The sequence below is a fragment of the Durio zibethinus genome, chromosome 11 (assembly GCF_047325235.1).
Source record: "Durio zibethinus cultivar Kanyao isolate XHJ-2024 chromosome 11, ASM4732523v1, whole genome shotgun sequence".
NCBI lineage: Eukaryota > Viridiplantae > Streptophyta > Magnoliopsida > Malvales > Malvaceae > Durio > Durio zibethinus.
In genome coordinates, this window is record NC_143172.1 from 23,373,288 (window position 1) to 23,389,577 (window position 16,290).

Sequence of the window (16,290 nt, forward strand, 5' to 3'; positions counted from 1 at the left end):
CTATGACAAAGATCGTACCAAACCCAATCCGCCCGTATAGCCATATGAGCCAATGCTAGCAAAATTCATAACGTGGTTAATCATACTATGTCGAAAGTTGCCCACCCATTTTGCCACTAATTTCGAGTCTATTCCATTGGCTCATATGATGTTGAAAATTTTGTTTCCTATTTCAAAAAAATTTTCATCGATTTTTAGTACCTCCCTTTGCACTTTGATAAATCGACTATGGCTTAATGGAAATGGAATTTCCTTCCTTGATATTGTAAAAATGGTTAAGGAAAAACATGAATGAAAGTTCTAACCTAAAATGGAGGCGGCTTTATGGAAAATTAAATCAACTTTTGAAGTCCCGAAGAGCGTAGTTCATTTGAACCGTTTGATGAATTCAAAAACATCATTGCATGGTAATATAAGAATATGTCTGAAATTGTGCAACACAAGATCTCAACTTATCCCGAAATGAAACCTATAAAAAAAAAAAAAAAAACTTCAAGTAATAAGACAAGACTGGGCGGGTAAAATGAAAGATAAAATTTTTAAACAACTTGAATCAAACTTCTTGATTGTTCGCATCATTATCTTTGCTTGCCAACATTGTTGCAACGCCCAGGATAGACGACAGAATCAGAGTTTATGTTGATTACTGGGATTTGAATAGGGACAATCCAAAAGATGATTTCCCTTTATCGCACATAGATGTTCTGGTTGATAATACTGCTGGCAAGAAGAAATCTGAAGCCTTAAATCATTGTTGATAAGAGATTCAGAAGCCTTGACAGAGAAGCAAGTAATTCATAATAGTCCAATCCCATAACATTAACCAGGAATATAAAAGCATAAACTGATACTACACCCTAGGTATAGTAGTATTAAAAATGATACATATAGCAGAAATTTTATTTAGATGTTAATTATTCTAACTTAGTTAATGGACCTGGAAAAAACTCAGTTAATAACATGGATCTTCCAAAAGATTTGCGAATTCTGAGAACATCTCATTTTCTTGATCTATCATGGCAGCAACAAATGAACTATTGGTGGATGATGAGGCATGAAAACCGTGGCTCGGCACTCCACCACCCGATATTCCTTGGACTCCATTATTGTCACTGTTATTATTATCGATGTTTTCTGCACTAGTCCCATTGCTGCTGTGACTTTGTGGTACAATTTCATCGGATGAGAATTCTAGGATGCGATCTTCTTGTCCTTGTGTATGATCAGTGGGTAAAAATGCATCTTCAAGAAGAAACTCACGCCAACTGAAGGCTAGACCTGATTTTTCTTGTGCTGCAGTGGAACAAGTAGAAGAAGTAGAAGAAGACGATGGTGATGATAATGATAATGAGTACTTATTAGGGAACTGAGGTGAGATGGTTTGGTGACCAGTGTAGTTTGTAGCTTCTGTCACTACTTTTATAGCCTGCAGCTGGGAAAGTAGTTCCAGGGAATCACTGTCTGGATGATGGTTAATGCTGTTGTTTGGGAAGAAGTTGTCCTGGATTGGTTCCATTCCGGGTGATGCAATTGTCGTCATCAATCGGTTGTTGATGTTCGAAAATCCTTCTGCTGCTGTTGCTGGGGGTGGAAATGGCTCTGGCCTTGTCAAAAATGCGTTTTTCATGTCTCTATTGAGAGATCCGATTCGGGCTCTGGATTTTGGGAGGCCGCCAATGTTTCCATAATCAGCTAGGATTTGAGAAAAAGGTTTGTGAGTAACAGGATCTATCCCCATTTCTGAAAGCTTCTTCCTCAGCTTCGTATTCCAGTAATTTTTGACATCATTGTCTGTTCTCCCAGGAAGCTGTTGGGCTATGATAGACCACCTGGACCACAAAAACAGACACATTGAAAGAGAAAGAGAGTCATAAGTCTTGCACCAGTAACAGAAACAAACTGTTAAAATGGTTAGGATCACCCTGAATGCATCATTGACAGTTATGTTTGTCATGATCCCATGAGAAAGGACTATGCTTTGCAGAAACATAAAAAGTTTCATGACATGTGTCACACTGATGATGTGAAAAATTTTCAGGGTACAACGTAAATAAGATTTCTAACTCTTTCTTCTCAGGAGCCTGATGGGAATACACCAAGTTCTTGAATTGCTGACTCACTGATACAAAAAGTTGGTATAGATCCCTTGCTAACTCAGTTTTATTGCTACCACAGTTTTTTTTTTTTTTTCTCTTCTTTTTTCTTTTTGGAAACCTTTGAAAAAGATTACCAAACCTTATCAAAGTTTTGTCCAATTTTAGTGTGCCTGCTAATTGGGGAGAGCCAAAACCAGATAAAGTACTTCATTAACTAAACTAGAACATTGTCGAAAGGAAACTAAGATACTTCCTGAGAAACCGGTGAATTTTTTCGTATAAAGATTCATTTCCATAAGCTCCTGAATAATCACCAAGAACTTTTTAAGTAGAACAAATTAGAATTTGTCAGCACACAAATTTAACATTTGGATTGGGGAGAGAAGAAAGATTGTGACTGCCAAAATATATAGGATAGAAAAGGAAGCTCGACATCTTAGTAATATTGAAGAAAAGAAAGAAAAGCATTCACTAAGCTCAATTCAGGGAGGAATTTGGGGGTTAGGAAAGAACTTTTTATAAAGTTATCAACCAATCTACCTGCTTCCAATAGCTGCATGAAGCCGAATGATCAACTCCTCTTCCTGGGGTGTGAAGCTCTCACGTTTAAGATCAGGTCTCAAGTAATTAGTCCACCTCAGCCTGCAACTCTTCCCACATCGTCTAAGCCCTGGAGAACAAACTCAGATATGGCATTGAGGTCCATAGAAAATAACAAAGTGGTTAGTCCTAAAACTACAAAGTAATGAAATTACAACAAACAAACTGATATCAATCTTAGTATGGTAAAACTTCAATAATTAACCTGCTTTTTTTGGAACAGCAGTCCAGTTACCAGTTCCATGTTTTGATACATAGGCCAGCATCTTTGCATCTTCCTCTTCACTCCAGAGTCCTTTTTTGACATTCAGCTTGTCACAACAAGGAGGTCTCACCATCTTTTCTGTAGATTCGGAATTACACAGAAAATTGACAAGGTGGTAGAAAAAAGAAAAGATAAAATGATAAAAACTATTGATGATAAAAGTGATAATAGTGATGCACCTAGCTAGAATACCTCCTTTTCAAATGCTATTTGAGAAGTAAGGGAGGAAGGAGAAAGGTTTTAAGGTATAAGTGAGCAGGCATGAAAAGCATGAGACTTGATCCCATATAATCAAATTTGCATGATGGAATGACATCTTTGCATTAGAAATGAATCGATGATATAGAGACTATTCTCTCTCTCACCCAACTATACTCTTACATACCCTTTGCTCCAAGAGCAATATAGTCAGGTTTGAATTCGGTGCATTTTCTGGTTAAATTTAGAATATATCAGAGTAAAATAACATAACTTTTCAATTATTTAGATTAATCTGTTCCTTGTGTGAAAAGGAAACGACTTTTGTTTAAGTTTCTGATAATCACAAGTTTGAAGAGAGCAACTATTTTAAACAAGTGATTCAACTAATTGAAGGGAATAATAATAATAATAAAAAAAAAACCTCCAATCAAGCGAACTTGCGAGTGATAAACACCATTTCCACATGATACGTGGCTAAAAACGTTAGTAGAATCTGCAACGCTAAGAGCTGTAGTTCACTTGTCACGTTAATGAAATGTTGGAGACAATGATGTGAAAACAAGAAAAAGAGAAAAAGAAAACAAGATGAAGTTAACTTATGCTGAACCTCAGAGATAACAGGAATGGTGTATATAATATGCTTATCACACAACTTACAGGCAAAGAAATCACAATGGAAGATCGTGTGCAAGCCTGCTATCTGAAAACGTAAGACAATATCAAACTCTATGAAGTTGGGCGCCGTGGTCCAAAATCCCCACATTGTAATCAATAAGATAGATAGGGTCTTTTAGACAGAACAATAACCTAAGAAATAATGTTCAAATTCGAGAAGCTTGTTCCGATACAATTTGCTTCAGAACAGATTGAAGATGTCCATGTTCTAGCAGAAACAGTAGAAATATATCTAGTTATGATTCAAGGTAGATTATAGGTTTCCTGTAAACTGATATACAAACGTGTGCAATTTAAGTGTGATTGGATCCATGCAGAAAACAATTAGGAGAGAGCCACAATTGAAATCCAGTGCTACTAGCTGTCTCATCCATGTTATTACAGCATGTTAATTTTCTGAATAATCCATGGAAGGAGTCTAAAATGTATATGAGCAACTTGAAACTAATCCTGCATTTGAGGCTTGACTTGTTAGCCAAGACATTACTAATGTGCTATATTCGCTAATGTCGTGAGCTAAAATGCTGTGTAGTTTGCAATTTCAGGAGTATCAAACATTTTTTTCCTTTTGAAAGCATCATTTGTTAGCCTCCTTATTGGTGAGAGTCGCACCTTGAAAACATCACTGTAAAATACATTATGAAGAAGTCAAGAACTTCTGCGAGAATAAAGCACGACATAGAGGTCAGATTTAGACTGTGGAAACTCTGTCTATGACCAAGTTAAAGTAGATTTGATTATCCTTACCAACAATCAACGCAGCCGGATCTAGTAGTTACATGTCCAAATCCATGATTGAATCTCTTTCATGTCGAGCTTCTGCCTTTAAAACAGAAATATTAAGCTTAAATGCAACTCTCCATTTTTCATGCCGCTCAGGATTGGGAAGCTGACCTTTATTACATCAGTGTTTGATGTTGAAGTTAGCTAGATCCTTGTATGTCCTATTAACTTTCTTCCAGGAATCAGGATTGAGTTCTAAGGCAGAGTAAATGTTATAGAAAGTTCCAATAGGGAGGGATATACATTGAACCAAGTAGCTCAAATGGAGTGCAGCCACTGCCAAAGCCATTCACTTCAATGATTTGGTATCATCAACTGCTTGGATTTAGTTACCAAAAGAGAGAACAATTTCTTGGGATCTCTGAAAATCTATGGCAGCCTTGGATTTGCATGAAAGTAACAAGAATTAATCATGGAAGGACCTACTTAGCCAGAGAGTCATTAGAAGAAAGTTGTTCAGAAAACAGTTGTTAAAAGGCAAATGATGATTGATTATAGGATATTCAAGAACAGATCTAAAACAATCCATGAATTTGCCAGTATGGTCTGTCAAAATCGATTTCTAAACAAGATCCTATGAAAAAAAAAAGTTAGAATTTAGAAGATACCCCATTTAACACTGATAATACTCTAGCATATGTTTAAGTTATCATGAGACTACTACTCCAGCATATGTTAAGTGATCATAAGACAGATCAAGATATTCCGAATGCTAGAGATGGATATGATTTCCAGCATAAATGTAGCAGAACAATAATAATAAAAAAAATATTTTTTTGAATGTAACTCTGAATAAAAATCATGGATATGTTTATTTATTCTTTTGTTGCTACATAACATGTGGCTTACAGCTAATATCAACTTTTCCCAGGGAAAGAATGTTCCAAGAAGAGAACTTCCAACCAAAATATGATTCATTGACTCAGCTAATGATACTTTCCATCAGCCTTTTTTTACTAAAAGTTTTAAGTTGTTATAAATGCTTGGACTGGGTCAGTTAGTTAATGTGTCACCATGTATCTCTAAATATTTTATGATCAATACATGAATAAAATGAGCTTTCTCAGAAATATAGGAAAGGAAAGTGAAAGAAAAAGCATCTTACTGGCATAGACTTTAAATTTTAGATGATCGATTTTGATCAAAAAAAAATGTTGCTATTTGCACTCTAATTTTTTTTTTTAAATACATTTCAAAATTTTAATTTTTAATAAAATTACTTAAATACTCATTAATCAATAATCAATTACCGTTTTGTATTTGTCATTCCGTTCCAGAAACCCATTAATAAAAAATTTAACTGCATTTTTTCAAATGGTAGAAGACAAATATATTTTCTATCAAATCTTGGGAATTAACTCTTTACTTGGTATGATGACAAGAAAAATAAAAAGATGAAAAATTATTTATAAATTAGTAATTAACGTTAATTAGATATTTTAATCTTTTTTTTCATATTAATTATATCATTATTGATATAACCAATTAAGTTTATTAAAAGTTAATTTTTATGTATAGTTATAGAATAAAATGTAAGATAAAATATGAAATTAAAACTTAAATATTTTGTTAGATGATATATGTATAATTATGTAGCTCCTTATCAAAGAGCTAGCTTCTAACTCTTAGACAAAAAAAAATTACTTAATAAAAAAATAAAGTTAAACATGAATGTGATTTTCATACATTATATCACTTCTCAAAAGATAACTATACCACATAAAAAATAAGTGAACATTTCAATTATATTATTTAATCAAGTATATTATTTTATGTTGCACATTGTTCACTTTCATTTCTTTCTTGTTTGAAATTATAAAAATAAAAATAATATGAAATAAATTATTTTTAATCTATATAAATAAATATATAAACATATTATATTTACTATATAAATTAAACAGTAATATAACACGAAATGATATAAAAAATATATAAAAAAATACGATTTAAAATTTTAATAAAATTATATATAAATTTGATAAAAAAATATATTTTATATTTTCATGAGAATATGAATTATGATATATAATTTTTATATAAAATATAATAAAAACATACAAATTATCAATATAAAACAAATTTGCCAGATCTATTAGTATCTTTTATTTCTTTTAGATATGGTAATAGATAATAGATCATGCTTTGTTTGCAATTGAAAGGTATGAATTAAAAAAGCTAACCACATTGAGTGGCTAAAAAAATTTGTTGGTCAACAATATAATTTGGCCATTGATGAGGTGAAAATGACAAAATGTTGAAGTCAACCCATTCATTTGTAAGGTAAGATTCTCTATAAATTAAACTACCCCACAAAGCTTTTAAATCAATGGCCACCAAATTTGACTTCATGATTTTTATAAAGATATTAGTACATTTTTATAAGATTGTCTTCACTGATCTGAAATTTGAGCAAGAAATATTAAAAAAAAAAAATTATGTGCTTGTAAAAAAGAGTAAATTCCATATATGGTTCTTACGTTTTTATTTTAATTTCACTTTATTCTCTAATTTTTAAATTATTTAATTTGAATTTTTAATTTTTTAAAGTAATCTCATTTTGATTCCTTGTTAGATTATTTTATCGATAATTAAAAAAAAAATTCAAGCGAAGTGCAATATGGACATAGCATAAACTATATCAGAACAAATTGACAAATGACCATAATAGAATTATTTTCATAAATTAACAAATTTATATGGAATAATTCAAAAATTATAAATTAGGGATTAAAGTGAAATGGAAGTAAAATATTAGAGATCATAAATGAAATTTACCAGTGTAAATTGCAATTTTTAGGGCAAAGATTAAATATGTTTTATTTAGATTATTCGGATCATTAGATTTTTTTTTTTTATCATTTCCCCTTTAATAAAGTACTAGACTCCTTCTAACCCTCTTTAAAATTTTCAAAAATAGCATAATTTACAGAAAGTTTCATTATTCATGCATTTTGTTTTCAATTCATGAAAATTCAAAGATCCAAACTTTGTTGTATGAAAACAAATTAGAATTGTTCTCTAGCAAAGTTTGCAGTTTGAACTTGAATAGTATAATACTTTTATTTTATTTTTGAGATTTATTTTGATGAATAATGAAATTAAAAATAACGATGGAGATAAAATTAATTATTATAATAATTATATTAAAATTAATAATAAAATATAAATTTAAATACAAAAGCAACAAAAACAATGAAATAAATTGTAATTAAAAAAAATTTTCAAAGCATAAGTAGTCTAGTGCAGTCCAAAAGAAACTTTAATGACACACTTTTAATTGTTTCCAAAATAAAAATCTTGAGAAAAATATTTAATGTATTTTTTTGATTTTATAAACACTTTTCAATTTTATAATATTTTTTGGCCAAAATTTAATTATATTTATTGAATCAAACATATCCGTAAGTTAATATTTGGAATTCAAATTTATATTTATTGAAGAATATAAATATTATAAATCAAATTCGAACTGTTTTTGTCGATATATATTTTTTATGAAACAATTTAAATTTTTAGACATAAATAATAATTATGATAGTGCTTTCTTTATATTTAAAAGTTCTATTTTATTTTTATTTTTTCATATTTTAATATTTTGTAAAATTATTAGTTTTTTGTTTTCAATCATTAGAAATTGTCTTTTATTTTTAATTTATACATTAAAAATTCAAATTAAAAGAATTTATTAACATTAAAATTTATTTTATATTTATTTTTTATAATTTTTTCATTAAAATTATAACATAACTCTTTTGAAAATTTTGGATTATTTTTTTACAATGATTAACAATTTTTTATACATTTTTATCAATTATTTACTAAAAAATCCAAATAAAAATATCTTGAGCAACAATATATTTTTCGAAATCGTTCCCAATTAAAATTGAAAGATTGAAAAAGCATGTAGAAAAGTTAGAAAGGAATCCTCCCAAAAAAAAAAAAAATATATATATATATATATATATATATATATAAAAGGCAATATATAAAATAAAAGAAAAAAAAAAAAAAGAGAAACACCTGGCTGCTACAGTTTACCTGTGATGGAGACCTAATCTCGTGTGCCGGAAATTTAAAGCTAGGACATGGCGGCCTTTCCCATGAAGATTCCCCCATTCTCCACCTCCGCTTTCCCCTATCTATTTTAAATCATTTTCCATTAATTAATTAATTTTAAATTACCATACCCAGACCCATTTCCTTTTCATTGATTTTAATTTTCGAATCAAAATTTCAGTAGAAAGAAATTATTTATAATTTTCTCCATTCAAAATAAATAAACAGTAGTAGTAAATTAATTTGATTTATTTTTTATTATGATAATCTCTGGTTTTTCTGGACCGACCGACCTCGCCCTCTCTCTGTCTCTTTACGCGTTTGCTTAATAACCTTCCTCGTCCTTTCTTTCTCCTTCTCTCTTTGAAGAAATCTATAAAATTTCTCCTTATTTTCTCAGTCTCTGTCTCTTGATCCTCTGTTTCTGTTTTTGTTTTCTGGGGGTGGGGGAGGGGATCGGGAGATGAAGAAATCGAAATTATCGAAGCCAGACAAATTAGACAGATTCGACATGTTCATTTCATTAACAAAACAACGATCGGTTCAGATTCTAATCATCGTTGGTTTATTATACATAATTTTGGTTACTGTCGAGATCCCATTCGTGTTCCAAACCGGGTTTGGTACTTTGTCTCAAGAACCGTTAACTCGGCTTCCCAGACTGGCGAGCGAGGTCGATGTTCAAGAAAAAGACGCCCCGAGTCGTCCCTTGAATTGGGTTTCCAAAAACTCACCTTCCCCAACTCAGTTTCAACATAATAAGCAACTCAGAAATCAGTCTGGGATCGTTTCCAATTTGTCTTTCGATGCCCAAACTTTCGACCCGAGTGCCAAAGACGGGTCCTTGGAACTCCATAAGTCCGCCAAAGAGGCTTGGAAACTTGGGAGAAAGCTATGGGAAGAACTCGAATCAGGGAAAGTTAAAATTGACTCGATAAACAAGCCCAAGAATCCCAAGGATGGATCCAAACTGTGTCCGTCTTCGGTTTCTTTATCGGAGTCGGAGTTTTTGAGCCATGGCAAGGTCATGGTGCTTCCCTGCGGGCTTACTTTGGGGTCTCACATAACGGTGGTGGGGAAACCGAAAGCAGCCCATGCAGAGACAAATCCGAGGATTGCGTTGCTAAAGGATGGGGAAGATTCTGTCATGGTTTCGCAGTTTATGATGGAATTGCAGGGGTTGAGGACGGTGGAAGGGGAGGAGCCACCGCGGATTCTTCATTTTAATCCGAGGTTGAAAGGGGATTGGAGTAGGAAACCAGTGATTGAGCAGAACACTTGTTATAGGATGCAATGGGGATCTGCTATGCGGTGTGAAGGGTGGAATTCTAAGGATGAAGATGAGACAGGTGAGTTTGATTTTTCTATTTTACGTAGTTTTTGTTTGATTGAATTTGTGAAAAATATGTGATTTTTTAAGCTTTCCATAGCTTGCTTAGAGGTGAAGTATTTAGTGTTTAGCTAAGTAGATTGTTGTGTTCTATATGCAACTTATAGGAAACTGAGTTGATGCACATACTAATTGGAGGTGATGTAGTTTTTTGTTGGATTGGCATTAGAACTTTTGAATCTTAATTTGTAGTTTTTTGTTGGATTTGCATTAGAACTTTTACCTTTTTCAGACTAGGAAATAATTATGTTTGTAACTGATTTTTTCTTAGTATCTTATGGATAGGAGAAATATTTGGCTGTGGGCTTGAGACCTGTCATATATGTTTGTGTTTGATGTATGTTAAGTCTAGACTCTAGAATTGGGGTGTTTTAGAATACTAGTTTTATTATTCTTGGTGAATTCATTCATCATCATTACATGAAGAAAGGATATGTTCCTATTTGGATTTGTAAATGCAATTTCCTATCGTTTGGTTTTTGTTCTTTGGCTTTTCTTTCTCATTTAAGTGATGGATCATGGCATGCTTGCTGGCGAAATTTGAGCTTTGCTTTCACTTATGACTTGTGATTTTATAGTTATCACGTTGGATTTTGTCTGTGGTGAGGAAAATGCTACTATTACTGGGATTTGCTTCTTCAAAATCTCTTTCCTAAATTTGATGGGTTGCCATTTTAAGTTGGGTTTCATCAAAATATTGGCTAGTAATGTATGTAATTTGGAAGCATATAGGAGAATCTTTAAACTTGAATTAAATATCGAGGACTTGTAGCTTGAATAGAAGCTGGAGTGTACCTAGACTCTTATGTCAGGTGGAGCTATAGATTGCCCCCCTAAACCTTTTAAGACCTATTATTATTTGCTTTGCAATTTAATCATATTGTACTAGAGCTCCCTCTTTTGCCACAGAAAAGGAGATAAAATAAGAGAAAGTTTTCTTCTCATATTTGGTAAACTCCCGTAGGTCTCCCCTCTCTTTTCTTCCTCTTTACTTGTGGTCCTTGCTTTGCCACTGTTTGGAAGCTTGCAAAACAACAATATGTTGTTTTGAATTGTTTGCATCAGTCTTCTTTATTTTCATACCTGATTCTCATGCCCCCAAAAATGTCTACTTCTTTATACCTGCAGTTGATGGTCAGGTCAAGTGTGAGAAGTGGATACGGGATGATAACGATCACTCTGAGGAGTTTAAGGCAACATGGTGGTTAAGCAGGTTAATAGGCCGAACAAAAAAGGTGACTGTTGACTGGCCCTTCCCATTTGCTGAGGGCAAGCTTTTTGTCCTGACTCTTAGTGCTGGTTTGGAGGGATATCATGTTAATGTTGATGGGAGGCATATTACTTCATTTCCTTATCGAACTGTAAGTTATATAATGTAAACTTAATATTATCATCAAGTTGCATCTTGATTCGCTCTTGATATGATTTGATAATGTTGACAGGGTTATACCCTTGAGGATGCCACTGGACTAACTCTGAATGGGGATGTTGATGTCCACTCTGTATTTGCGGTATCTTTGCCTACATCACATCCTAGTTTTGCTCCTCAAAGGCATCTTGACATGTCTGACAGATGGAAGGCTCCACCACTTTCTGAGCAGCGTGTGGATCTGTTTATTGGTATACTTTCGGCAGGCAATCATTTTGCTGAGCGGATGGCTGTAAGGAAGTCTTGGATGCAGCACAAACTTGTTAAATCTTCAAATGTGGTTGCTCGTTTCTTTGTGGCAATGGTAAGTTAAGATTATCATAGCACTTAAAGATCGATAGTTTCAGGCCTAAAGTGATGTTTTTAACCACCTTCCTCTCCATATGTTTGTACAGCATGCAAGAAAGGAAGTGAATGTAGAATTGAAGAGAGAAGCAGAATTTTTTGGAGATATTATCATTGTGCCTTATATGGACAACTATGACCTTGTTGTTTTAAAAACTGTTGCCATCTGTGAATATGGGGTGAGTGAAATTTTTTCCCAGTTTGAAGAAAAAGAATAGTTAAACTTTTTCTTGAGATTATTTAAGGGATTTTTTTGTTACAGGTCCGTGTGGTGGCTGCCAAGTATATAATGAAGTGTGATGATGACACATTTGTGAGAGTAGATGCAGTTATTAATGAAGCAAAGAAAGTACATGAGGATAGAAGCTTCTATATTGGTAACATCAACTATTACCACACGCCCCTACGGTCTGGTAAATGGGCAGTAACATATGAGGTATAGATGGTCTATGCTATTGTTTATTTCAGTTCTTTAGTTAAAGTCTAGTTATATGAATCATGGATTTGGCTTGTAGAAAGACCAACCTATATCAGTCGCATATTTCTGCTGTTTCATCACATATTTTTGCTCACTTGTGACTGTATTTTATTTGTTGAAAATTTGAGAAATTGGAATATTGTAGACAATATCATATGAATAAAAAATGCTGTATGGTAATTTGTGTTGGTGCTTGATTTTATGGAATCTGGGGGAAGCAATCTTAACCCACTTCTAAACTGCATATTCATGGCTTCAGGAGTGGCCAGAGGAAGCTTATCCACCCTACGCAAATGGACCAGGATACATATTGTCATCTGACATAGCTCTCTTCATCGTGTCCGAGTTTGAAAAACACAATTTAAGAGTAAGTGAACAATTTCCTCTGTGTCTCTGAAGATCATGTTGTCTGGTATGTTTTAACTTTAACATTTAAATAATTCTACAACATGCAGTTGTTCAAGATGGAAGATGTGAGCATGGGAATGTGGGTGGAGAAATTCAACAGCTCCAAACCAGTGGATTATCTACACAGCTTGAAGTTCTGCCAGTTTGGATGCATAGAAGATTATTATACAGCTCACTACCAGTCCCCAAGACAGATGATATGCCTGTGGGACAAGTTGCAAAAGCAGACTACGCCTCAATGTTGCAACATGAGATAGTGCTTTGTAATATTTGGGTGCCACTCTTGCCATATCTCGAATGTAGACAACAGATTTTGCAGTCATAGCCTCTATTGTATATTTTTGCTGGAAGTATTGGGTTAGTTGTATTTAGGTTGTCTTAATTCAAATTTATTCTTTATTTTTTTTAACATGATAATGAGGAGAATGAAGCCAATGAAGCCTGTAATGGCAACCATTTTTTCGTTTGGATAGCAAATGTGCTGTGATTCATCGTGCTGTACTTTCAGTCATGCACCGCATTCTCATAAGTTCAGCGACAAAATGCAAATTTCAATCAGGTTTTTTTTTTTTTTTTTTTGTCACTTTTAACCCTCCTTTCTTTTATATTTTTTACTTTTAATTTTTTATTTAAAAGTTTTTACAATTTAATTTTTTAATAAATCGAATTTATTATTATTTATTACTTGATATAAAAATAATTTAATACATTTTCAATAATTTTATAATATTAAATAATTTAAATAATTTATTATATTTAAATTTTAATATAATATTTTTAATAATAATTCTTCTTCCAATTATTCTTCATCTCATTGTCATTCAAATATGTATATATTCAAACATATTTTAGCAATTAATTTTAATCTGACTTTTTTCTCTTGACCTAGTGATCAAGAGGTCAATTGAAAATCATGTAAAACGTGAATTCTACCTCATCCTCCTCCGGACAATAACCCTCTTTTGCAAAAAAAAAAAAAAAAAATTACTCTCACTACTATCATAATTAATCTCAATTTCACTATTATTTTCTCTTTTCGCAAAATCAATATAATAAATAGACTCATAGCCACAGATGCAGCCCACCGATACTGCCCAAAAGTGGTAAACCATAGTAATTTATAAATGGCACCAAAGTTTCCTTCTGCAACCCCTGAACCACAGTGCCATTATTGGCATGTTTAATCAACCTTTTTATACTTACCATTTTACACATCCCCTATCTGCTCATAGTACAACTATTCACCCACTCCATAAAAGACAACAGACAAAACTGAAAACCGCAACGAAACCATTAAAAAAAAATTAAAATCAAAGTCAAGGGTAGAGGGAACCAGAAGTTTTTTATTGTAATAATGGCGGACTTGTTCTGACCCGAATGTAAGAGTTGACTGAGGTTGTGTTTGACCACTCTGCCGATGACACTATATGTTCCGAATGTGGCTTAGTCCTGGAGGCTCACTCTGTGGATGAAACCTCCGAGTGGCGAACATTTTCTAACGAGTCAGCTGATAATGACCCTGTCCGTGTTGTTTGACCTTACAACCCTCTTCTTAGCGACGGTTGGCTTTCCACTGTCATTTCCAAACCCAATGGAAGTTCCAGTGAGTTTTTGTCTTCGTCTCTGGGAAAATGGCAGGGCCGGGGATCCAACCCTGACAAGAATCTTATTCAAGCGTTTAAAGCTATTGTTGCCATGTCCGACAGGTTTAATCTTAACGTGATGAAAGCTAGGCTTTGGGTTTTCTTTTTTGTGCGTTGTTGTTGTTGGGTGCGTTTGCTTTTCAGAAACACGTTTGCTTTATGGGGTTTGTATGTTTTTTTCTTTCTGATTATGGTTTGTCAGTGTTGACTGGCACTGTGCAAATGTGGGTCTTCCCCTCTTTGCGAATAGAAAAGTTGACGGGTAAGTCTAGTGGAAACTTTTTTAATGGACCAAACACGCCCTTTTCACTTGGTTTTTCTTTTAATAGGCTGGTTTTTTCATGCTTGAATCCTAGGGGCTAGCCAATCAACAAAAATTAGATCAAACTTCTGATATGTTCTTTCTTTCTTTTCAAACGCCAAGCATTTTTTTTTCTGATACAATTGCAAATGTAACTGATGCAATCAATTACATGTTTGTTTCAGGTTGGGATTTGTCACAACCATAAAGGTATCTCAGTTAATTTAATTTCATCTTCAAGGTTTTATGCTTTATGAACTCTTGTCCTTAACATTCATGTTGTTTACATTCAAACTGGAATTGTATTCTCATGGGGATTCCGTGGTTATTGTTTTTGTTTAAACAAATGGATATAAATGGGAACTAAATATTGAAATGCCTTCGAAAAATTAAGAATAGATATGAAGATGGAGTACAAACTAGCAAACTTTCGATAATGCGGTGTACAAGAGTAGATGTTTCAAAAAGAGAAAAGTCGAAAACCATTGTGGTAGAGAAAAGTTGAAAACCATTGTGGTTTATGTGGAAATGGCCTCTGTCTTAGATTGGACTTTACATGCCATAATGGGTGTGAACTGTGATTCAGAGGACTGGTAATAATGAAGTAAAGGTGTCTGTATACGCTAGTTGGGTTAACTACTATAATTCTAGCCTTGTTTAAGTTTAGGATGGTTATTTCTTTAGTGAATGGAAAAGCTGATTGTGGAAACCATTTGCTTTGATGAAACCTGCTGAATATTGTATTTCATATTCTCATTTTAACACATTGTTGTCATTGTTAATTACTATTGTAATCAATTCTTCCCCTTGGCCAATATCACAATTGCACGAGCTGTCTATGCTCAGTGGATAGTTCGAATGATCAGAACAAAGTTAAAAACATGCTTGAACAGCAAAAACATCCTGAAGTCTTTTAACTGTCTTACCCATTTTGTTTGTGTTCATCAAGTTTATTACTTTTAAGTTCAATATAGAGTTATCTATGAGTACACACTCCACATATGTGTTTCTGCGTTCATGTTGATGGAATTCTCAGTATAGATTTCTTTTTTTCTCTAGTCCTTTCTTGTTGTCTCCAAGGATCTTTTGATTCAAAAGATCTTACAAGCTTTCGCACTTATTAATTGGGTTGTTAGGATCAGGCTAATGAAATATATAAGAAGGTTGAAGATCGAAAACTTCTTAAAGGATGGAATCAAGACACAATTATGGCTGCTTGCCTCTATATTGCTTGTCAACAAGAAAACAAGCCCCAAACTGTTAAAGGGGAAGATTGAATTTCTACCTTTACCCCTCTTAATCAATTTAGTTCATTACTTTCTTTAGCTTCAAAAGGTTTCTAAATGTGGATTTCTACTAGAAATTTGTTTTGTTGTAAGTGGCACAACAAAGAGAGAAATTGGCTGGGCAAAAGAGTTCATCGTGAAACATTTGGAGCTAGAGATGGATCGGTCCATGGAGATTGGAACTATACATGCTGGTGACCATATGGTGTGTTTGTTGCAGTATTACCATTTGGTTTCATTCCCTTTCATCTCAAGGAGTTTTCATCCATTAGATGTTTCACAATTATTAACCGTTCAATATAATCTTTTACGTATCTTCCATCTTCAACCT

General features: G+C 33.1%; 2 protein-coding genes across 3 annotated transcripts; one reads left to right on the forward strand and one right to left on the reverse strand.

The window, feature by feature from the left end:
- Positions 1-867: 867 nt before the first annotated feature.
- LOC111290265 (transcription factor MYB35-like) lies at positions 868-5,367 on the reverse strand. Of its 2 annotated transcripts, none has more exons than XM_022881586.2 (4): positions 5,229-5,367; positions 2,902-3,039; positions 2,637-2,766; positions 868-1,829 (listed from the first exon to the last, which is right to left on the reverse strand). In XM_022881586.2, exons 2-4 carry the CDS (start codon positions 3,032-3,034, stop codon positions 953-955), a joined length of 1,140 nt encoding a protein of 379 aa, XP_022737321.2. In that variant the 5' UTR covers positions 3,035-3,039; positions 5,229-5,367; the 3' UTR covers positions 868-952. The 2 variants fall into 2 exon arrangements, with proteins under 2 accessions (XP_022737321.2, XP_089624941.1); XM_089768815.1 differs by lacking the exon at positions 5,229-5,367 and adding an exon at positions 3,584-4,474.
- A 3,717-nt stretch (positions 5,368-9,084) lies between these two features.
- On the forward strand, positions 9,085-13,192 carry LOC111289629 (hydroxyproline O-galactosyltransferase GALT6-like). Its single transcript, XM_022880835.2, has 7 exons — positions 9,085-10,028; positions 11,198-11,430; positions 11,512-11,802; positions 11,894-12,022; positions 12,106-12,279; positions 12,581-12,688; positions 12,777-13,192. The coding sequence occupies exons 1-7, from the start codon at positions 9,143-9,145 to the stop codon at positions 12,984-12,986; spliced, it is 2,031 nt and encodes a 676-aa protein (XP_022736570.2). The 5' UTR covers positions 9,085-9,142; the 3' UTR covers positions 12,987-13,192.
- Positions 13,193-16,290: the final 3,098 nt, after the last annotated feature.